This window comes from Fistularia commersonii, chromosome 6 (assembly GCF_037954325.1).
Source record: "Fistularia commersonii isolate RoL2024-O1a breed Wild chromosome 6, RoL_Fcom_v1.0, whole genome shotgun sequence".
Taxonomy (NCBI): domain Eukaryota; kingdom Metazoa; phylum Chordata; class Actinopteri; order Syngnathiformes; family Fistulariidae; genus Fistularia; species Fistularia commersonii.
In genome coordinates this window covers 8,091,238-8,115,542 of record NC_141289.1, presented here as the reverse complement: position 1 = coordinate 8,115,542, position 24,305 = coordinate 8,091,238, and the positions used below count along the sequence as shown (strand labels likewise).

At 44.2% G+C, this 24,305-nt stretch overlaps 1 protein-coding gene and 1 long non-coding RNA gene across 8 annotated transcripts in view; both read right to left on the bottom strand.

Annotated features, from left to right (window-relative positions):
- The window catches only part of dzip1 (DAZ interacting zinc finger protein 1), a 31,220-nt gene extending 11,088 nt beyond the window's left edge, over nucleotides 1-20,132 (bottom strand). For 4 of the 6 annotated variants that reach the window (XM_086147933.1, XM_086147936.1, XM_086147937.1 and 1 more), the window contains exons 1-3: nucleotides 20,008-20,132; nucleotides 697-811; nucleotides 32-180 (exon numbers count right to left, since the gene is read on the bottom strand). In XM_086147933.1, coding sequence (XP_086004059.1) covers nucleotides 32-34 — 3 coding nt within the window. In that variant the 5' untranslated portion in view covers nucleotides 35-180; nucleotides 697-811; nucleotides 20,008-20,132. The other 2 variants (XM_086147934.1, XM_086147935.1) reach the window with 2 other exon arrangements.
- A 231-nt stretch (nucleotides 20,133-20,363) lies between these two features.
- LOC147233285 (uncharacterized) overlaps nucleotides 20,364-24,305 on the bottom strand; it is a 33,423-nt gene continuing 29,481 nt past the window's right edge. Inside the window, exon 4 of one of the 2 annotated variants that reach the window (XR_015106266.1) lies at nucleotides 20,364-20,494. This is a non-coding gene — a long non-coding RNA (uncharacterized LOC147233285). Of the gene's footprint in view, nucleotides 20,495-23,161; nucleotides 23,626-24,305 lie in introns of those variants that run through there. The other variant, XR_015106265.1, reaches the window with a different exon arrangement.

Sequence of the window (24,305 nt, the reverse complement as noted above, 5' to 3'; positions counted from 1 at the left end):
CTTTCTACGGCTCTGCGGTCCTTTTCCTTACCATCTCCGGTCTGGTCTGCCTTCACACCGGAGAAACCGATCGAGGAGCCGCCGTCCCTCTTCTCCGGATCCGCCCCCACCTCCTCTCTACCCCGCAGCCCTCGGCTCGGTGTGACAACAGCGTTGCCGTGGCGACAGAGACGAGCGTCCCTGGAGAGAGAGAGAGAGGGAGAGAGAAAAAAAATAGTACCAAACATAGCGGCGGGTGTTTCCCCCTCCTGCCCCCCCGCGGATGGCAAATCGCGTCCCGCCGGGAGCCTCCTTACACCCCGTTGTGATTTCAGATCCTCCCGCCGGCACCCACTTACCGGAGGCACCCGTTAGCTGGGTCTCGTTTCCACAGTAAACGCCGTTAATCTCCGGGGGAGGGCTTAACCGTCCCCTAAACAACCTAAAGCAGGCTGGGGCTTGTTTGCAACATTCCCGAGTTGAGTTTAAGAGAGAAACCGGGTTTATCTAAAAAGAAAACAACCACACTCGTTCATTGGGGAGTGCTTAAATCGCCGACCTGATTTAAGCTAGCTCGGGGAGCGGGCTCCAAATCACGGGCTCGTGTTTTTTAAGTCGGCGAGATTTTAAAATACAACAAACTTTTAACAACACAAAGAAGCAAGCAGTATAAATATACGTATAGTTGTAAAGTTCCGGTTGGATTTAAAAACTTACCGTGATAGTTGTTTTGAACTATTGGAATTCAAAGACGATGGAAAAAGTTCTCGACGGGATCCCGAAGGATTTGGGGGTGACGCACCGCTCCGCTTCCGGTGCCTTCAAAGTAAACCTGCTTCCGAAAAGAAAAGAGAAAAACAACATTTTAGCCAAAAAATAAATACATTCAATTACAAAAAAGTGTATTTTCCCCCCCTGTTATAGTTCAATTACAGGGGTACAGCTACATTATTTTTGCTGAGCCTGTTTTTGAGTTGAAATTTCATTCTTTTTTTTTTCTAAATTTCAATAAATTAGCTTTTAACGACTCGTGTTTTCAAGGTGCCTGAATTACACGAAGGTAAAGGACCGTTAAACGATCTCAAGCATTTAAATACAACTGATTTACAAGAGGCAGATAACAGACAAATACCAGTATTTGAAATTGTGCAGATTTATACGTTTATATCATGTGAAGGTGTTTACTTTGATGACAGTTGTTCGCATTTTTCATTCATTTCTTTAGATGTATACATACTACATACACACACACACAAACAAACATATTGTAATGTCCTGATAGATGAGCTCATCGATGACGATTTTGGGATTATAAAAACCTTATCTTTGTTGGCACAATTAAACAACAGCTCTCTCAGACTCAGACAGCTCAAGAGACTTTATTTTGGAGGTACAGCCACTGATTTCCGGTCTTACTCCAGGGGAGGCCTGGCAGTGTGTGTGTGTGTGTGTGTGTGTGTGTGTGGGGGGGGGGGTTGTGTGGGTGTGTGTGAGAAGGGGAGTGAGGAACCAGGGAGAGGAGAGCAGCTGAAGCGTGGACAGAAGTTGGATAAGGCCTAATCAAAACGAAATGTCAAGCTTTACACAGAAACATGCACCTAGAGAACCCCCAAGGAGGAGGGAACCTGCTGTTTTGAAATAGCATCTAGCTGTGTATTTTCAGTAAATCTGGTTGGTGTGATGGATGATGATGTGGCTGTGGACGGGTTTTATTGGGTGCAGCTGTGACAGCACCAAACACAGGAGGTGATGGTATTTAATAACAGCAGTGAAGCTGCCCTGGGCTGAGAAGCATCGGGACAAGTAGCAAAATGACATTTCCTCTTTAGTGTCGACACGTCTCCGACAATTTGTAGGCAGCATTTGACCGTAGTTGTATTCAATTCATAAGCGATTGAAAAAAATCTGTCCCTATTCAAAAATAAATTCATATTACCACATGTATATGTGATGCCGATGCTACTGTGTGATGACTTAAAGGTGATGTTTGCCAGCTGTCAAACATCAGACACACAAAATGACTAATAAAGATTAAGATTCTAAAATCTTAAAATAACATCTCACTTGATTTTTACATTTTTTCAGATTTGTGGTCGTCAGCTTGATAACCATTTTCCATTTAGAGACTAACCTTTTTGAAAAATGGGTACTGTCATGTTCCCCTATGTGGATTATTAACCACACAGACAACATACTTCTACCCCTCAAACCATCACATTTTACCTAAAAGTCTGTTAAATCCCAAATATACACTTCGCAAACAATAAATCAGACTATTTCTCAAGAGCATTATAACTTAAAAGCAGCATATCCTATTATTCACAACACTAGGATGCTTTTGTGTTTGAATAAACCAACCACTGAACACCAGGACCGTTGGAGACCGTGAAGACAGCATAACATAGTGTTTCCAGCAGAGGTCAGTAGAGACCTGAATTCAGCCCTACATCTGCTTTGTGTTTTGGGGGTCTCGCTTGTCTTTACTTGTGTCAGAGCGAATACTACCGACTGCTGCTGTGATGAAAAGCAGTCGCAGGAGGCCACAGAGTCTTTCTGTAAATCGGGAGCAAATCTCAGTAGGGTGCACTTGCGAACCGCTGCTTATATTCAGCGATATACATCTTGGAATTGTTTCCTGCACCGCAGAGCCCTAGGTCACAGATGGATTCCCAATGAATACGGTACACTGGAAAAGTGTGGAAATTGTTTTGCTCTTTTTGAGTATTGCATGAAAAGCCAATAAACTACCTGGATAGGCACATGCCTGCCTGCTTGTTGAACTCTTCGTCAGAGTCCCACTGCTGGAGGAGACATGCTGCGTGCCGTTCGTTTGGCCAGTACCTGGATTGCGGCAGATGAACGCTCATAAACGGCAATTTTGATTCCCGCCGACAAACCGTGGCACTGACGGGATCGCCTGAGGCTTGTACATGGGAGACTGCTCACACCGTGTCCGGGGTGAAGGCAGGTGTCGGCAAAAAGGGGCAGTGACGCCCAGCTGGAGGACGAGATGTGAGTGCGCCCACGTCCCGGATAGCCTCCCTCCGTTTGGAGATTTTTTTCTTCACTGGCCAGAGTTATGGCGTTGACTCGAAAATAAAATCCACACCTTTTGATCGAAGCTTCGCAGTGCGAGAGACACATAAGCTGAGAAGTTGCGGCGTCGCATTAGTCATGCACTAAAAAGGAGCAGGGGTGTGTGGAGGAAGCAGAGCGGACCTCTTGAGATGAGTAAGCACAGCCCTACACTCAATTTACTGCTTGATTTATGACTTCATTTCCCACAGAAAGTTCTTAGCAGGAGGGGTGGGGGACGCGGTGTATCTTCTCCCACGAGGTAGCACTGGGTCCACTTCCCAATCCTGCGCGAGATCCACTGTTACTACTCTGGGCCTTAGTGGGTCTATAAATCACAGCTGCCGCTGGAGTAGGTACACATCAAACATAGAGCGGAGAATGGAGAAGAATCTTTATTCATGAAGCAGATTCTTATCCCCAGTTTCAGAGGACGGGATGGACCCAGGCCACTCTGCGTACTGGAAGTCGGTGATATCACTCCATCATCTTGCGTCTTTCAATATTTGCGTCTTGAAACGCTGCTGATGAATCGGGTGACCAGAACAGAGCGCGCTCACTGTCTGCATGCATGCAATCAAGGAATCAGCTGCATTCAAATATAGTCTCTTTTATCATTCGAAACTGTTTAAGAAGATGCAACTTTTGAAGAAATCTGCGGAGCAAGAGGCTGACTAGGATCACAAGGGAAACTTTTTGAAAAGTGTTTGAGCATTCGTGTAGAAAAAAAACAAACAAAACTAAAGGTCTGACAAGCTGGTGTTTGCTAATGCTCACAGATGTGGGTGCGCTCCTTTTGCACGCCTCGAATCCAGACAAATGGAGGTGTCAGCTTGCTCGCCACCGCTCGACCAGCTCTAAGCTGGGCATCAATCCAGCCTACAACTGCCTGCTGGTTTTCATCTCAGACACTTTGTTGTCTATTTTCAACGAGGCAGCCACAGGGGTCACAAGTGGTGAATCAGCCTTGTGGGAAGGAGAGATAAAAGAGCGGCGCAGCAGAGAGGGGAGAAAGAGAAAAGCATCCCACCGTTTCCTTTTATTGTCCCCTATGAATGTTGCTCAGGTCAGGTAGGGTGGCGGTATTAGAGAATTAAATATAGCAGAAAAATGATGAGGTATACTTTTTTTTTTTTTTTTTCTTTTAATCCTTCCACCCAGCGATACGGCCCGGGGCTCTATAGGGCCTCAGCCGGGAAAGCAGGAGAAGATCCGTCAAAAAAAAACAAAAAAAAAAACACAGGTGATTCAAACAGAACATTTGGAGAGAGTTGACAGTGGCTATGGAAGAGGCTCGATTACAAGATAAGACGAATTTGTGTATAATTCTGCATAGTACACATATTTATTGTAGTCCGATTCCAATTTGTGAAGTACGGTAAATCTCTACATAGTCTGGGAACGCTTGATTTAAAGCCAATGGAGAAACCGGGCTCAGATGAAGACACTTTTATGTTCTTTTCAAATGGTGTTTGACAAACGTGACTTCAAGTACATTAGGATCCACAAATGTACTTCTCGAACCTTAACTGGGCCTCTTTAGAACCAGAGAAAACTGAGAGTATGGGAGCAGCCCGAACTGAACTCGTGAACTGATTTCTTTCCCAACTTTTGCATTACATTTCAAATCACTATCCACAGTGTACGCCACTCATCCTTCACGCCCGCTGAGTTGGTCAAAGATATACAGCCACGTTTTTGTTAGTCTCCTCAGCGTGACTAATCAACCTGTCATTCCATCTGAAAGCGAGCAGCTTCTTAATCAGCTTTGCAATCCTGTTACGTTGAGCATAATAAAGACGACTTCCACTGTTTGCGTTTGATGACACTGATAGCTGCTCCTCGGCTGCTGACAGCAGCTAACACTACTGATGTTCATTTGGCAAACAAGCGATGCGAGTAAATGCTGTTATCTTTTTTTCTTCAAGACAAGCCTGACCTCTGTTCCGTAAATAGAGAAACAACTTTTTCTAATGTGTCACCGCATCACAGTATCGTCTTTGTAAACAATGCACAATGCTATGGAGCCCACCAACGACACATTATTTAAATTCAGAAATGTGTACATCGTCTAGACCTACTCACTATGGGTCCACTCAATTTCCCAAAATAAAACCCAGCAGAGTTGGAGAGACAGAGAGACTAAGGTTCTAATTTGGAAGAGGTGGTTTGCGCCGGTGTGCACGATGCTTATATATTCGAACATGAACTATGTTGCGGAAAAACAGCTTATGGTGTAATCTGCAAAGGCATGATGACCTGTTAACATGTGCCAAGTAGCTTTTAACAAAACTGACGAATATTCAACTCTGCTGATTTGTTTGATTTTAATGGGTAATATGTCACGTACTGACAAAAGTCCAAGTAATTACAAAAAGTGACATTTCTACTTCAGAAAGGTATGAGAGCACGGAACATGACATTTGTCCCATTCTGAAATTATAAATCAAGTTTCTCTGCTGTAAACCGTCGCTCCAATCTCGGGTCACAACTGCGCAGATAAAATTACATCGACAGCGTGAGACGGCATTCTTAATTTTGGCCTAATGTTCATACGGTGAGAGGAAGAGGAGGCAAGCTGACCAGATGTAATAAGAAGCCCATGCACGCTCCTCTCGGTAAACAGTCGAATTGGAGGTAGAATTTCACAAACAATTATAAACGCAAATATGAAGGATTTGGTTATTAGATACATCTTGTGATGCAGAATCTTGGACACATCATCAGCAATAGCGCCTGGGGTCGCGGGGAGCTTTTGGGTCTTTCTACATCTCAGCTCACTTTTTGGAGGGAAGTCAGTGCTGTAGTTTTTATAAACAGTCTGAAAATGCCGCTCCACATTTCCATTTTTCGGTATAGCAATGGCAGACTGGCAGATGAAGCAAACGCACTTTGAAAATGACATAGTGAAAAAAAGTCCACCTCCCATTCCGTATGGAAGTGATACGTTTTAGTCGATTTACTTGGTTCAGCTCCCCCACTCATTTGGATACCCATACGTTTAGAAGACATAAATTGGAGGCTAACCCGCTAGCTTGCCAGAACGCGCCGTTATGTACACGTGCGCAGTGACGCCTGTGTCAGAAAAGGTCAGATCCGACAGACCGACGGTCAGTCAAGTGACAAATTTCGGAGCGAGGATGATATGCCGACGTCTACGTTTTAATGCCATGGGATCTACCCACACTACCTTTGCGATCGACCGGGAGATCACGATCGGCATATTGGGCACACCTGCTTTGAGCCCTTGCAGAGTGACTTCCCTGCGAAGCCTCTTCCCCCAACCTCAACGGGCAGTTATCGTGCACGCCACCCCCGTCTGCGGCAATCCTCCACTAGCTCTGTGTACCTCTCCCTCTTTCTCCCGCTGACTTCCTCCATTCTCTCCTCCCTGGGCACTGTCAGCTCCAACATGATGACTTGCTTGGATGACTCAGAGTGCAGGACGATGTTTGGCCTAAGGCTGGTTTCCACGATGTTTTCAGAGAACTTCAGTTGTTTCTCCAGGTCCGCCCTTAACTACCAGTCCTTTGCTGTTCCCAGGAGACCTGTTTGGGCCTTCGGTTGGGGAGGAGGTTGTTCTCCAGCTCTTATAAATGTTATTCCGTGCCTCGGTGGTTGCAAGCGCTTGGTGTACTTGATGGCTATATTGATGAGCTCAGCACTGCCTTTCGCACCCGGTTGTGGTATCAGTCTCTTTAGGAGAGCAGCTGAGGATGTGCCCCAGTGTTCCTTGGCACAGGCGACATGCTTGGGTTTCAACCTTGCCCCAAAGGAAGAGGTTCGATGGGCTGGGCAGGACATCTTAGACGGACCGGATGGGAAATCTGATGCAGAGGGGTTCAGCCCTCCACAGGTCAGACCATGAGATCTTCCTGTCCCCACCTGGTCCAAGCGCCTTGATGCCTACACCCCGCCCTCTGGCTTGCACGCTGCTCTTCGACTCTTGCCCTCACCTCGAGTTGGACCCGGTTCCGCCTCTCCTTGCCCTTGAGCCTGCTAAGGTGGGTTATTGGTATGCTTCCTGCCCTGCCTGACCGGACAGCCATGCTTCTGCCTGGTCCACTCCCTGGTCCTGGTCCTCCTGTGCCCTCCACCTTCCGCCAGTCCTCACCTCGATGCCAGCTGCAGCAACTTTTGGGTCCTTGGATTCCCTATCCTGGAGAACCTCCCTCGCTCTGGCGACCATGAACTCCTCCGTTGGGGTGTTGATTGGTAGAGTCAGGTTGTTGTTGTTGCTGTAGAGGGCAATGCGACTTCTGGGTGGCACCAACCAGCATCGGAGGCGGCTGCTGACGCTCCTCTCGAAGCTTTTCACAGAACAGATGGGAAATATGTACACCTGGGCAGTATCCTGGGCAGGATGCCATGCTGGTACACCCATGCCTTGAATTTCCCCAGGAGACCTGACTTTCTGGACTGTTGTCAGCCAGCACTCCAGCCGTTCATTGGTTGCCCTGATGGAAGCGGCTTCCCAGGCTTTTCACAGGTTTCTCTGCGACCGATGGAATCTGGGTGCCTCCTAGTGAGAGGTGGAGCCGGTCAGTCACCTTCCATCTCTTCAAGACTAGAGACTTGGATTTCTCTGGCTTGAAGCGGGCCCAGGTTGTAAGCTTCTCCAAGCCCTGGAGGATCCATCTGCATCCTGGGACTGACGTTGTTGTTACTGTCAGATCGTCCATAAATGCTCTGATGGGGGGCTGACTTGGTTTTGGGTCCTCTGCACTCTGGCTCAGTAGACTTGACCAGCATGTTCATGGGCAGGGCAAAGAGTATCTCTGAAATGGTACATCCAGTGATGATCCCTTTTTCTAGTCGGTGCCGCTCAGATGTAACTGTGCCAGAGGTGAATTTGATAATCCATGATGAGGACTTTGACGTTGCCTGGGCCATGGTGCCTCTCCAGTACCACCTCCACTAACTTGTAGGGTATGGAGCTATTTGCATTGGCTAGGTCCAGCCAAAGCACAGGTAGGTTTCCTTTCCCCTCTCGAGCCTCTCTGATAAGATGTGTCACCATGTGTTGAGCCGCATTTTATAATAACGGTGCATTTTGTAATAAATGTCCAAAATGTAATAACTTTTTCATTTCATTTTGTAATAAAGCCGCATTTTGTAATCAACTGCCGCATTTTGTAATAAACTGCCCCAACGCATTTTGTAATAAATTTTGCCGCATTACGTGATAAGTTCCCCTAGGAACTCATGTTATTACATTTCTCTAGGAAATATAATAACATGGAATTTGTAGAATATTCTCTGTTAATGCAACCTTTGAATAGTTTACTGATAATAATTGCTATGTACTGCTACCAGGCTAATACAGTGATACTAATAATAGGCCTAGCTTTTACAAATACTTTAAAGTAAAATAAAATACAATTAACAAACAAATAAAATATGCTTTAGAATTGTTATTACATAATGCTCCGTGTTATTACATTTCCTGGAGAATAAAAAAGTTGCAAGTGCATTTTGTAATAATCTTCTCAAAATGTAATAACTTATTACATAATGTGGCAAAATTTATTACGAAATGCGTTGGGGCAGTTTATTACAAAATGCGTCTTTATTACAAAATGAAATGAAAAAGTTATTACATCTTGGACGTTTACTACAAAATGCACTGCTATTACAAAATGCGTCTCAACACTATGCCGCCGGGTATATACGTAAATATATACATATTTACATATTTATGCAAATATGTATGCATGACACACAAAGATGGGACTGCAGGTGAAGCATGAGGCTACAAATGCAGACTAGTAAGTGTATCTAATATCCAACACAAGGTAATTTGCCAGCAGCATCTCAAAGCCTTTGTATAAAAACAATTGCAGCTCACAGCGGCAGGACAAAAAAAAAAGGCGGACAACATGTTGCTCCAGCATGCCAGCACGGAGGATCTACAAAGGACAGACATCAACGTAAAGGTGCTGAATCGTGCAGCGCATACTTGGATAAATTTGTTGTTGTATAACCTTTTCTGCACTAAAAATCTCAAAGGGTTAACTCTCCGTCCCTTTCTGCTGCTGGAATTGAGCAGAACCGGATCGTAATGCTGCTTCCGCTGAATTAAAATGTGCCCTTGACTCAGTGACGTTTTGGGGCTATGTGGTCACATCTGAAGACTAATCCTTAATCACGAAAAGGTAAAGCTCCCGTTCAGAACGTATCAAATCCTCTCGGACGAGTAAGGGTATTTCCAGGAACGATGCTGTTTGATCGGCGGCGGGATCAACATTACATAAGGTCACAGACTCTAATGGAGGGAAAAAAAAAAAAAAACGAATTGGGAATTGTGATTAGTATTTCATTTGGAAATGAAAATACCGAGGTTATCGGGGGGCATTTATTCCGTTTCCTCATTTCAGTCTCTTGACAAACATTAATTACCGCAATGGAAATTGATACCATTTTGATACTGGTGTTGTCTCAAATACTATAAATCGATGCGATTCTTTATCAGATCCTTTTCCGATCTCGGTCATCAGTTTCCTGCGGATTAAACTGATCATACAGGCGTCGTCTCTTTAGACATGCCACAGCCAAGACGCTGCGAGTGCGTCAGCAGATTGTCGTTGGTTAGATTTTTTTTTTCCGTCACCAAGAGGAAACATCGGAATATTTAAGTTAGCAAACAAATGCACCACAGCTCCAAAGCTTTCCCGAAGCCACATTGAAATAATCCGGTCAGGGCACCGCTTAGCGGCTATGAGGGTCTTAATGGTTTGGGCCAGTGATCTGCACCAGGTTCCAATTTATTGCTTTCCCCCCCCCCCCTTTCTTTCTGCTGATTTCCTTGTCCAGTTTTACCGCCTTCAAATTTGGTCTGTCTGTGAAAAACCCATGGAAGTTTAACGTTTGAAGTTGAGACTAATGAATACGCATCTTATTCCTTTCTCACGCTCGCTCAGGTGAAAACCTAGGCAGCTAAAATAGCACCTTGTTATGACATTAACATTTAAATCGCAAGTCGTAATTTCCACACGATTCCACCCTTGATTTTTTTACCTGAGGGATCTAATTATATTTTTTTTCTTTAGGGTAATAACACAGAAAGATGATTGCACACCTTTAAATATATACCTGCACCACAGATCGGACTAGTTAGAGAGAGTTTTATGAAGTATGACGTCAATAACAACTTACAGAAGGTGCCATAGCTCAAACTTCATAAAGACGGGCGGACAATTTGATATTCTTTGGCCGATGATTAAAAGTATACGCCGTCCTCCGAGTATGGCCGTCAGGGACCAAGTGTTGCTTCTGATGGCTGGAACAAATGAATAAAAAAAACAGGAGAGAGACAGGAAAGGATAGAAACCGCTCTTTCAGCCACGGCAGCCGTCCTGTACGGGCCTTCTTTGTATTCAGAAAACGCCTTGTTTTAGTGTCAGCGCGGGACAAGAGAAGCACTTAACGTGACATTTAGAGATGTTCACAGATTCTCTCTGGAGGCCAGAGGGAGGGAGAAAAGAACCAATGATGCAATCTCAGGCATGTGTTTTAAATGCCAGGAGGGGTGCTTTGTCAAAGAGCTTTGGCCACAAAGATAAGAGAATAACCTGTCCTCTGGTCTTGCACCTCTTGCACTGGTTCAAGGGCTCGCGGGGAGCTTTGTCTGAAATGGATTCATCTCTTTTCTATCAGATATGATCTTTTAAGGCTTACAGAACAATCTCCTCTGAGATGTACATTATAGCGGCCGATATCCTCACAGGAAAATCCACACATGCGGGGTGCATTTTAAATAGTCGGCCACTGGATAGGGACACACGGAGTGCCTTAACAGGGCGATGCGTGGTTTTTGTGGGAATTTGAGTCTTAATCAGATTGTTTGTAATGCGGATCTTGACCGGGCTGCTACCCCGAGTCTACAGGCACATTACAAACCATTTGCAAAGACTCTTGGTTTCCTGAGTAATCTCCTTCAGCTGATGCCACATTAACTATTTGAGCTAAAATGGAAAGAAAGAGCGTACGATGATGTGACATGCGAGGTCAGTTCATACTAGAATGAAAATCAGACCAAAAAAAATCCATTTCTGTAGACAAAGTACATTGTAATTCATGTAAATCCCTCACATTAGAACTTGAATATTCTCAGAATTCAAACAGACATTGTTTATTTACCTCACAAATGTACTTTTCTTGGAACTGCGAATGTAAGCGTTTGTGTTGCAAGGAACGCTTTCGCATCCGATGCAAGGTCTCGGGAGTCAGCCGTACTCTCCGATAAGTCACGCGGAGATTTATGTGTATGACGACGGAGCCGCGTTGTGACAAAGCTGGGAGCAGAGTGTAGGAGACAAGGTTAGCGATTCATCACGAAGAGTCCCGGACGCCCGGAGAGCACTTCCCCCATACTTTTTCCATTTGCCTCTGAGACGGTGGCTCGCTCTGGTAGGCTTGAGGTTCATGCTTCATGGCAGCCGCAGGCACCTTGCTGAGCGGTTTCCTTTCATATGGCCCTGAATGCAACGGGTGCGCCGAAGAAGAAGCGTTTTTATATTAAAATATCACCGGTGGTGACTGGATATTGCGGCTTGGTCGAATCAGTTTAAGCAGCGAAAAAGTCGGTGGCTGATTCCCTTTGATCCGTCCAGGAGGTGGTTAGTGGCAGTGAAATTATTGCGACTTTGCATACAAGGGAAATAAATCAACAAAGTAAGTGCTCGATGTAAGTCTCATTCAGCGGCCGGGAGAGAGGATCGTGTCAGAGGGTCTGCGACTGTGTTTGACTCAGGAGTTTTATTTGTCAGTGCTTTTGCAAATGGCAGAAACTGACGTCGGCTCAATATTTGAACCTCGAGCCGAATAAATTCACGACGGGCGCTCGCTCTGGCAGGATCCTTGACCTCGTTTTTGAGATGCTTGACACATGGTAATGTATTTTAGGCTACTAAGCATCTTCATCTTGGTCATTGTAAAGGGGTTTCACGGTTTAATCTTCCATCGGTTAACTCATTAAATACACAAATCCGTACACATGATTGTGGAACACGTTCTCACCCCCAATGCGTCAACAGCCCTACCGTCATCAGACCCCACTTTCTCGTCGCTTTTTGGACAAACCTGGAGCGTCCCGTCGACCTCTGTATCTACAGGACTGTCTCAGAAAATTAGAATATTGTGATGAAGTTCTTTATCTTCTGTAATGCAATTAAAAAAACAAAAATTACTTTTTCATGACATTCTAATATTTTGAGATAGGATTTTTGGGTTTTCTTAAGATGTAAGCCATGATCGGCAATATTAAAATAATAAAAGGCTTGCAATATTTCAGTTGATTTGTAACGAATCCAGAATGTAGGACATTTTTTTTTTTGTAATTGCATTACAGAAGATAAAGAACTTTATCACAATATTCTAATTTTCTGAGACAGTCCTGTATATCTTAACCTAACTTGAATAAAAGCAGAGTTTGTATTTGCCCAATTTTTCCCGTTCTAAATGAAAAATCACATTCCGCTCACGACGCCGGACCCGAAAATAGATGCTTCTCAAGGTTCGTTGAAAAGCGATGCTCTGGGTTTTTGAAAATATGACGAGAAAAGGGTGTCTAACGCGTCGGTATCTGATGCAAGCTTGGGAGCGAGAACGTGTAGGATTGTGGAAAAAAGGCAACGGAAATCCATCTTTTCAGAGCAACACCATCAGTTAGCAATACTGGCATCCAGACAGATCACGAAGGCCTGGCTTGTCACAAATATCTGCCGCTGACAGACTGGAACAAGGATGTGATTCACAACCCCGTGCATTTTGGTAAAATCCATCTTAAAAGCTGTCGGTGATTGATATTCACTGTACGTTGACCGGCATCTCGGAAACGTTCGAGGTCAGGCCAAGGTCGCCGGGGCCAGGCTGTCCAAGAAGAACCGTTCTGTACATTAGGCCGCTGGAAAGCGCAATGTTGTCAAAAGCACACGCCGAATTTGAAAACAGATGCCGTTGCCCGAAATCGACGCGATGTGTGCGGGGCAGCCGGGCCACGAGCCAGTCAGCCGTACTGCGGACGCCGCTTGAAAGTCATGTGCGGAGCGTTGGCTCTTTCCTTCGCTTCTGTTTGCGTCCCGCAAGCCATAAATCTCCGGACCCAGAAACTTCACCCCTCTGCCATGGTAATATTTGCAAGCGGATTACGAGACACTTGCTGAATACAACAGCGAGTGTTTCCATATAAAATGCCAAAGTTTTAAATAGTCTGTTAACGACTCCACTACCAAGCAGAGTTAAAAGTGAAAGACAGCAGCCGTCGAAGCATGTCAGTCAGAAAAGGAAACGGTAGTTCCACAATTAATGAAAGAGACGATTTTCTTCAACAAATACAGGACTGTCTCGGAAATTAGAATATTTTGATAAAAGTTCTTCATCTCCTGTAATGCAATTAAAAAAAAAAAAAAAACCTTTTTCATGATATTCTAATATTTTGAGATAGGATTTTTGAGTTTTCTTAAGATGTAAGCCATAATCAGCAATATTGAAATAATAAAAGGCTTGCAATATTTCAGTTGATTTGTAATGAATCCAGAATGTAGGACATTTTTATTTTTGTAATTGCATTACAGAAGATAAAGAACTTTATCACAATATTCTAATTTTCTGAGACAGTCCCGTATTAGGATGCTTTTACACCCGTATGCAGTAAGACAGCAGAACGGAGGATGACAGATACAAAGAGCCGGAGCGCCGTGGAGAACTACCGGGACTCGGTATGTTGAAACCAACAAGAAGAGACGGAAGCGGCTGATATTGCTAAATTGATGATTAGGACAGAGCGTGATACGTATTATGCATTAAAACCGCTCATATGAGTCCGGTTTATAGGGGAAAGTTACATAACCCACTGTTGCCCACAGATCTGGATCTTCCATCATACAACTTCGCTCTGGAGATACTTCTTTTTCCTTTCTCGCCCATTTCATAATTTCGAACCTTTGCGATTCGCCGAACGCTCCCCCGCAAAACCCCTTTCTCCCCCTGCCCTGTGCTTAAATTCAGTGTGTTTACCCACGGAGGGATAATCCATTTGTACATTTCTCTCCATCTCAGGGCTCCTTGAATTTTTAAAGCTTTGATGTTTGGTTGTCTAATGCAGTTACCTAAGCAGCTTGCCATTACTGGCCTCTCAGAGACTCTCCCTGCACGCTTCTCCTATTTTTGCAAAGTGTCTGGATTGTGACAATAAAGTAGCCGTTTGAAGCCTCTCCATGCCGCCTCACGGGAAGGTGTTTTCTGAAGATAATGACTTATTTCAATTCGCACCTCACCCGAAGAGTGCTGCCGCGCAATTTTTTTTCTTTTCCTCCTTTAATTCCTACTCGCCGAGGAGTTGAGTGCCTGCAGATGCCGTGACATGAATTTAATCATGATCCATCGGTGTGAGCAAACATGGCAAATTTGGCCAGCCGCTAATTACTCCATCGCTATGTTTAAAAACAACAAAAGAGCCCAGCTGCCAGGTAGCTGGCGCTGATACAATTCGGAGGAACGGAAGCCCTAAACAAAGACGAAGAACGGGACGCTTTCCAAGGTCTGCGTGCCTGGCATGCGCGATGGGTGAATTGTTGCCGCACACGGTCTTAAGTAACACCGCTGTTAATTGGCTGTGAAAGAGTGAACCGCGATTGCCAGATTTACTTGGTCGGTGGCCCGGATAGTTCCTGACTCAGCTCAAAGCACAGTTAACCTGGCATCGACACACACCAGCTGGGCGGACCTCTCACTCGCCGATATCAACTGACACCATTACACACCATTCATCATTATTGTTTGTGTTTTCACTAATACAACACAATTCAAACAATAAACGCTGTTTTTTTCCTCCCAAAAGTATCATCTCAATCTCAAACTCCATCATATTTATACTATACAATTACATACATTTTTCTCTTATTCAGCAGTGACTCTGCAATAACAACAACAATAATATAAATGATACTGTTATTATTATTACTAATTCATTCATAAATTCATTATCGATCCAACTTATCCTGCACTATGGGTAGCGGGGGGGCGGGGGGGGGGGGGGGGGGCTGGAGCCTATCCACATGCTCAAGAGGCAAGGTTCATAAAAACAACAACTATAATAATCATCATCATTATTATAAATGATTCCTATTATCATCTATATTATTTTCTATCTATCTTTCTATTTCTATCTTTTCATCAAACTGCAATTCAAATGACAATATGCAACAGTAAAACACAGTGAAAGACAAAATCATCCCTCATGAATTATAAAGGGCTTTCAAATTAATATATGGTTGATTGATATTTATCATAGCTTGCCTGTTTGGAAAGCACTTTTAAGAAATTGCTTTTCAGGCTTTTAATTAACATTATATATATGTATGTATATATATATATATATATACACACACACATAATGGTCCTGATGATATACCTGTGGAGGTGTGGAAGTGTCTAGGAGAGGCAGCGGTAGATTTTCTGACTAGATTATTCCACAGGATCTTAGAGAGTGAGAAGTTGCCTGAAGAATGGAGACAAAGTGTGATGGTGCCTATTTTTAAGAGTAAAGGGGATGTGCAGAATTGTGGCAACTATAGAGGGATAAAGTTGATGAGCCATACAATGAAGTTATGGGAAAGAGTAGTGGAAACTAGATTGAGAGCAGAAGTCAGCATTTGTGAACAGCAGTATGGCTTCACGCCTAGGAAGAGTACTACAGATGCAGTATTTGCGTTGAGAATGCTAATAGAAAAGTACAGAGAAGGCCAGAGGTAGCTGCACTGTGTTTTTGTAGACCTAGAAAAGGCATATGACAGGGTGCCAAGAGAGGAGCTCTGGTATTGTATGAGGAAGTCTGGAGTGGCAGAGAAGTATGTTAGACTGGTGCAGGACATGTATGCTAGCTGTGAGACACTGGTACGGTGTGCTGTAGGGGTAACAGAGAAGTTCAAGGTGGAGGTGGGACTCCATCAGGGATCAGCTCTGAGCCCCTTTTTGTTTGCAATGGTGATGGATAGGCTGACAGATGAGGTTAATCCCCACGGACCATGATGTTTGCGGATGACATTGTGATCTGTAGTGAGAGCAGAAAACAGGTAGAGGAAAATCTAGAGAGGTGGAGGTATGCTCTGGAAAGGAGAGGAATGAAAGTTAGTCGCAGCAAGACAGAATATATGTGTGTGAATGAGAGGAACTCGGGTGGAGCGGTGAGGCTACAGGGAGTGGAGATCAAGAAGCTGGAGGATTTCAGGTACTTAGGGTCAACAGTCCAGAGCAACGGAGAGTGCGGAAAAGAGGTGAAGAGACGGGTCCAACCAGGTTGGAATGGGTGGAGAAAAGTATCAGGGGTACTATGTGATAGAAGACTTTATGCCAGAATAAAAGGAAAGGTGTACAAGACAGTGGTGAGACCAGCGATGATGTATGGACTAGAAACTGTTCCAATGACCAAAAGACAGCAGGCAGAACTAGAGGTTGCAGAGATGAAGATGCTGAGGTTCTCTTTGGGAGTGACCAGGATGGATAGGATCAGGAATGAGTCTATCAGAGGGACGGCACATGTTCGATGTTTTGGAGAGAAGGTCAGAGAAGCCAGACTGAGATGGTTGGGTCATGTACAGAGAAGAGATAGTGAATATATTGGTAGACGGATGCTGGAATTGGAGCTGCCAGGCAAGAGGTCTCGAGGAAGACCAAAGAGAAGATTTATGGACGTAGTGAGAGAGGATATGAAGGTAGTTGGTGTGAGAGAGGAGGATACAGAGAATAGGGTTAGATGGAGAAAGTTGACTCGCTGTAGCAACCCCTGACGGGAAAAGCTGAAAGAAGAAGAAGAGGAAGATATATATACACACAGACACATATAAATAGATATATGCATATCTATATATGTATACACACACACACACACACACACACATATATATGTATATACATACAGATAGATAGATAGATAGATAGATAGATAGATAGATAGATAGATAGATAGATAGATAGATAGATAGATAGATAGATAGATAGATAGATAGATAGATAGATAGATAGATAGATAGATAGATAGATAGATAGATAGATAGATAGATAGATAGATAGATAGATAGATTTTCTTATATATTTTCTGTGACAAAAATGTGTGACAATGGACCTGCATTTTAAAAACAGTCTATTGGTCTAGTTTATTGGTTAAAATAGGTTGTTATGTGTAATTTCTGAAAGCATCAGCCAAAGGAAAGTAAATCACCTCACACAGGAACATGAAAACTCAACCCGACTCCTGTCCGACTTAACTCCTATCAAGGTAGGCCAGTCGTCAAACTGTTGAGGGCGAATCATTGCCAGCAGGCTGCTGTTTCAAACCGATCAAACATAATTAGTGTCATATTTGATCAAAAAGGATCAGCCATCTGGCCTGCATTTTTTTAAGTCTCCCACTAGTTCTGCCGTGCGAATGGTTTGATTTTCCATCGCTATACATCGTCTGGAGTGTAGATACTGGAGAGTTTCCAAGGCAACAAAAACATGGAGTGGCTATCTATAATTGGAGGGTTAGCGGTTTGATCCCAAACCTCTACACTTTCAAAGTAGCTTTGAACGAGATCCCGCAACCCTAATTCCACCTCCGGGCTGATGAGCTGGCCTGCACGTTGCCAGGCAGTCTGTATTATCAGCGTGCTAATGTGAGCATTAACGGGTTAAAGGCAGAACATTACGATCGTAATAGGAACCTATTAGCTGTTTTTTTCACAACATTTCAGGCTCTTGCGGCGTCGGGTTGAGCATGGACTTCTGCTAGAGCTTGCTTTGGATTCTCACTGTCTAGACTTGGCTCTTTCATGTACTTGTCCTTGTTGACAGTCCAGCTGGCCATTTGAGACCCGAGAGCTCGGACGGACTGGAGCTGAGAGACAGCATCTGTGAGCCGACTGTTCACCCAGTGGCCAATTAAGATCCCACTGACAGTTTGAAACCACAATGGCATTTTTTTTTTTTATACCATTGTATGATGTAATCGTTGAAGAAATGCGCAGTTTAGCTTCTATTTTTGCACCTTTTGCTCACCGCGCAGAGCACTTGCATGCTATCAAATGATGATAATCATCAGCCGCTATCTCCGGCGCTCGTACCCGATTGGTCGAAACATTCCCATTACTTGCCAACAGAATCTGCATTGATGCAGATTTCCATTTGACACGTGGACTCCAGAGGTGTAAAGTGAGGAGCCACATGTCTGAGGCTGTCAGACGGACGGGTTTAAATGCATTCTATATTCAATAGCGTGGATGCCTGTGTAACGTTATGGTGCACGCTTCAGTGGCTTCCTCTCTCCCTGTTTTCATAACAATAACAGTCAAAGGCCCTTCTGAGACTCCGCTGCACGTCAAATAAAATTCTCTTTCCCTAAGGTAACCCTTGTCTGAATGAAGTCCAATAGTCCTGGGTGAGCACGACTAATGTAGTCAATACCAAGTCCTTCTGCTGTCTGCTCTCCACACAGTGTTGTCGATATCTTAGCTATGGCTTTTGTTCTTGATTAAAACACACAGGGTTTCAATCTCTCAGTAAAGGTTCAACGCATCTGACGTTTACAACCAAACTAAATTTATCAGGACGAAACACAAGCTCAAGTTTCGGTGAGCTGGTCAATTTTTTCCTCCGTGTTTCCTACACACACACATCGCTGTCGCATGTGAATTATGATCACTTTATCAACGCAACTGACACGGCCACGTAACACACTACCTGTCGGTCAGGACCGAGACAGAGTGCCGCGGGCTCTTGGCTGCCGCTTTTTCAAAAAGCAGTAACATCGCCTCCATGTACTGTTCAATTTACCGCTATTTCTCACGCTGTCGGCAGTCGACATGGAGTTAAGATAAATGCTTCCATGCTCTCCGGACGCTGTCACCTACAGTGCGGCTCACTCTATCGAAATGGCTCTAAGTCATTGTGTAAATACAAACACAGAGGGCTTCTTGTCTGATGCAGTCCCGGATGGGTTTTTAAATGAAATCTCTCGACACAATTAAGTTCAAAGTGAAGGAGCCATTCGCAAGCAATCTCAGAACACAATGACCTACTTTAACTTTCTGATCCACTACTGCCTGACTGGTAGATATGACGGCGGCTGAACGTGTTCACCAGAAAACAGGGAAAAGAAACAAATTAAAAAAAAATCAAAACCTTAGTGCAGACAAATATGCCAACGTGGTTTTTGTTTCCCCCTCTACGATCAAAGCTCATAAACATAATCACATTTTTCTTCAGGGGTTCACTTTGAACACAGTCCATATGGAAAGCGTGCCAGATATTTTCCAAAGCCAGAATTTCTGGTGAGGTTTTAAGGTGTTTCTCGCCACACTTCTAAATCTGATTGTTGTCCTAATTATTGCCTCATGCAACCCTTTTTCAATCAAACAATGCCTTTGTTTTCCGTCCTTGGGAGCATCGGCTGCGGCCCTGCCAGACTCACCCTGCGCAGCGTGGGAGTCTTTGCAATCAAAATAACTAATAAAGTCATGGAAAATTCAAATGAAACTTTTGGGGGGAAACTTACTTCAAAATGTATCGGGGCCAGGAAGTGAAGAGAGTTTTAAAATGAATTATGACTTAAAAAAAAAGATAAAATAAGAGATTTTTATGTGCAGAATATTTAAAAGCTGCAGATGCTTCCTGGTCAGGGGCAACGTTTTCATGTAAAACAACACCTTTGGTATAAATCGCGGTCATAAGCGTCATCTAAGTGTTAAGGAGGGTCCTCCTCAGAATGGGGAATAGAGTTCGGAGTTAACGTGAATACGTCGTTTACCGTTGGCTTGATGTTTGTTTGCATTTTCGCTGTTCTCACCTTACCTCGTATTCTTCTTTGCTTTGTTGCGCTGCTTGTCTGCCTGTGAACGCCTAGCTTGCCGCTCAAGGGTATGATCTCCGGACATTTAGACCGTCAGCAGTGGACAGTGTTATAATATTTCCACCCACCGGTTGCCGCCGCCCTCGAGGATCGTGCAGACGTCAGAAGATGCACGACAGAAGGATCTGCCTGATGCTGACGCGGTCGTCAGAAAACGGCACGTCTTTGCATCGGGGTGTAGAATGATTTGAGAGTCCCACCTGGGAGAGGTCATGACATTTACAAACTTTTTTTTTCCTCACAATTTGAAATCAAGTTTCTGTGAGTTGCATCCGAACCTGTACTGGCCTTTTAATGCGGGGCGATGCATGAGACAAATCTGAAGTGGCAGGATTAGTGCGGCTTTTGATGCTATGGACTGTGTCATATTGATTGAGATGCTCAGGCGGTGGGTGGGCATCGCCGGAACAACTTTGGAGTCATTGTTCTCCCTTCCATCAGGCAGCCATTTCTCAGTGACAGTCAATAATTTCACCGGTGCAACTTAATCTTTGTCCAATCGTATTCCCCAAGGATCTTTTCTCAGCCTAATGTCATTTCCTTTGTATCTGCTTCCTGGGAACATGGGAGCATAATAAGTCATTTTAAATGCATCTCAGATCATTTATATGCAGATGATATTCAATTACACGTCTCATTTAGGACTGAAGCTATGTACTCCACTGAAAGGCTGAGTGGAAGCTAAATATTGGCAAAACATTAGCACACATAGATTTGCCAAAAAGCATTGTTCTGATGTTAATGGACAGTCTAGACGGTCTCTGTGAAATCTACCCTTTGCAGCTTTCAGTCCAGGCTTTAACTCTCGTTTGGTTTGCTCCTCTTCCTTCTGCAATCACTGTATTGCAATTTTTAAAAATGCATTTCGCTTTTACAGACCCGACTGCTGCCGTTATCCAATGATAGGCCTCGGTCATGACTTTTAAATGTTTAAATGTTAGCTAAAGTCGTTTCTTCGGCAGATATTCCGACGTTCCCGGGTATCACACATCCTTATTTGATGACTTCCCATCAAATTAGGAATTTCACTTGAGCTTTTGAGATTATATTTGGAGTCGTGTAATCAGACATCATGCATCTGATGACGAAGCATCTAATTTCAAGAAACAGAAATACCTGGCATCTTAGAATGGACTTGTTAGGTCTTTTCTGCGAATGTGCAGCTAATTTTCTGCTACCTTTCAAAGCCACTTCAATTGACATTTTAAGGTAATCATTTTGACATTTTGGGACGGGACTTTTCCCTGCAGCACTGAAATCAATCAATTTCCCTTTTTTTTTTTTAAAAAAAAACAAAAAAAACAAATGATCCAACAATGGTTAAGAACTTTTGAAAGAAGCAGCAAGACCTTGCGCACAGACACCAAACAAAGAGAAATTGAAAAAGAGGAAAAAATAAATTAAAAAAAAAAAACCTCTTTAAGCTGTCAGTTGAAATACTAGGCTCAAATTGTAAGTATGCATGAAAATTTGGAGCTTGAGACGGTTGAGAACCACTGAGCAGCTTTGATAGGCCAGGATCCCCATCCGTCACCTGACACACATTTTTAGCTTCATATTTCCTCAGAAATTAAGATTTTGGGATTGATGAGGAGGATGGATTGGATCGGGATTGAGGCCCTCAGCAGGACAGCACATGTTGGATGTTCTGAAATAAAATCACACTGAGAAGGTTTGGACACGGATGCTGAGGTTGGAAAGGAAAAGAAAAAGATACCGGCAACTACTAAGACTTCTTGATAATTGAAGTAGCTATTTGAAACACATATGGTCAATCAAAATATCTAAAATGCTTGTGTTTACGACTTATCCTGGGACAAAAGGTGACACGACACATTTAGGGTAATTTACAGAAAATTCTCATTCAATTCTCAAAATTCTCTTATTCGATAAAATAAAAACGGCTTCATCGAGGAAGCGGGAATATCAACGAGTCGTGTGTGCAGTATAAACACCAAGTTGAAGGCCAATTATTCATTGAATTTTAACAAGAAAAAAAAAATGGAAATTACAGTGATTTCATCCTGATAATCAGTTAGCGAAATGGCCTTTAACTGACGGGCACGCGGGCCCTGTTTTTAGGAGGGAATAAACATCCATCAGAGCTGATGGCAGAGGCGGGAAGGCTTATTAAGCCACCGCAGGACACGTCAGCATCAACCATGTCCACTAAGCTACAATTACCTGCTGGAAACTGCACATTGTGTCTCTGGCCTCCTCTCCAATGAGCTCACAGCATGCGGATGCTCCGGCGGTCTCGGGGTAGTCTCTGACGAGCTGCCAAGGTGAACAGCCTGAGCCAACAACTTACTTTTCACGGGGCGAGCGAATGGGGAGGGTGTCCCTTTTGATTAAGCGTTTCGGACGAGGCTCCGACGGGGGGGCTCGCCAAAGACGGGCATAATGCTGTCACGGCACCGCGGGTCTGCACGCCTGCTGCCGGAAACCCCGCGGCGAAGCGTTCACACATCCTCAGTCATTGGCACGGCATGCAGTCGGGGAGAAAATAGCCAGAGAAGACACCGCCTTGCATCTAATAATGCAAATGACAAAACACTCGATTCAGCGATTGAACAAAAGCACGTTTGTGCAAGCGGTGCAGAGCGGGTCGGTATTGATGGCCGAGATGTTACTAAACATGATGAATGACAATAGGAAGGTTTATAAATTTAAGCAGCTTCTCACTTTGTGCGCGGTGATAAAAATCTGCGATCTGCTTTTTACAAAGAGCGGAGACAGAACCGTTGAACTGCACCAGGAGCTCACTTGACCTTTCATCTGGTCATGTAACCCACAAAAAATATAACCCCTTTTTCTTTCAGGCCCTTGTTTACGAATCACTGTCTGCAAAAAAAATACGTTTACCCTCAGCATCGGCTGTGACGTTGCGTCGCGGGACACAAGAATGGAAAACCGATCCAAATCGAGCGAACCATTGTACCTTCGCTTGACCCTCCTGACATTTTCTGTTTCACGTGCGCCATTTGCGTCTCCGTCCCTCCACTCGGAAAGGTCGGTTCCTTTGTATCTGCATGCCGAAGCGTCCTCGGGAAAGACACGGATGGTCTGGTTAGCGCCTTGCATGGCAGCCTTACTGCCATCGGTAAGCGAGTGTGTGAATGGGTGAATGTGATCCGGTGCAAAGAGCTTCAAGACCTTGAGGTGATGAAAGCTCTTACAGCAACATACAACAATCCACCTTCTCATTCAATTATCCGGGGCGATTCAGGGTCTCCAGTGAACCTCCTGCATGCTTTTGGACCTGGAGGACACCCATTCAGACTCGGGGAGAACATGTAAACTCCGCAAAGAAAGATCATTGCCGGGAATAAAGCTAACCACTGCATTCACCAGTAACTGTCAGCAATACAAACACGTCCACAAGCAGGTACCAAACATCTCAGACCGGGAAGAAGTGACTTGGAAATGCCAGGAAAGCAACGAATACAAGGACCGAAAGGGTAGTCATCCACAGCTGAGGGACTCTATCGGGTGAACAATTGCAGCAACACAAAAGATGGCTGGAGGCAGAGGATGCAGGGAGGTTGCCGTGACGGCACCGCACACCGTCCAAGGTGACTGCTCCCAGAACATGTGCAAAGATGAAAACACTCGCACGTACGCCGGCTTGTTTTTGGATGATTTGAAATCACATCTTGATGCTTTCATTCCTTTTTGCCTTCACCCTGTGAACAAAACACAATTAACAGGAATTTAAAGGGAAAAAAGGAAAACTCTTCAGGGCACATAACAGATTATAATCTCTGTCGGTGTGCGTGTGTGTGGCAGTGTGGTCCACCTGGATTATAAACGAAGCAAGACTACACAAAATGTGAGCGCAGCAGCCTGCAAGAGGAATCAAATACATCTTTGTATTTGATGCATTTGAGGCTGCACTGACAAAAGTCTGCATGTTTTCAATCCACATGTGCTTACGGCCAAAGGGTAAAGACAAAATAACAACTACAAGATGTCGGGAGGAAACCAATCCCATGTCCTCACAACACAGAGATGCAGTTGCCGGCACATTATAATGATCTTACTATCTCAGGTGCTTCTTAGATAGAGCTTATTCTTTCCCACCATTTGCCCTGATCAACACTTCTATTCTAGCGCAGGCGTCTTCAGATGCAAACTCAAACACTAACCGCTGAACAAGAAGAAGAAGAAGAAGAAGAAGACGACTTAGACAATGAGGAGGTAACAACCAGGGACTGTCAGAAGCATTGTGGTGTTTCTATCTTCACCATGTGACAAACCCTGTTAGCTGTTAGCTGTTAGCGAACATACTCCTAATGTACTGTTTCACTGTGTGAAGAAACATGTTAACCGTTAGCTAACCCTGCACGTATTCAGGTCAAAATGA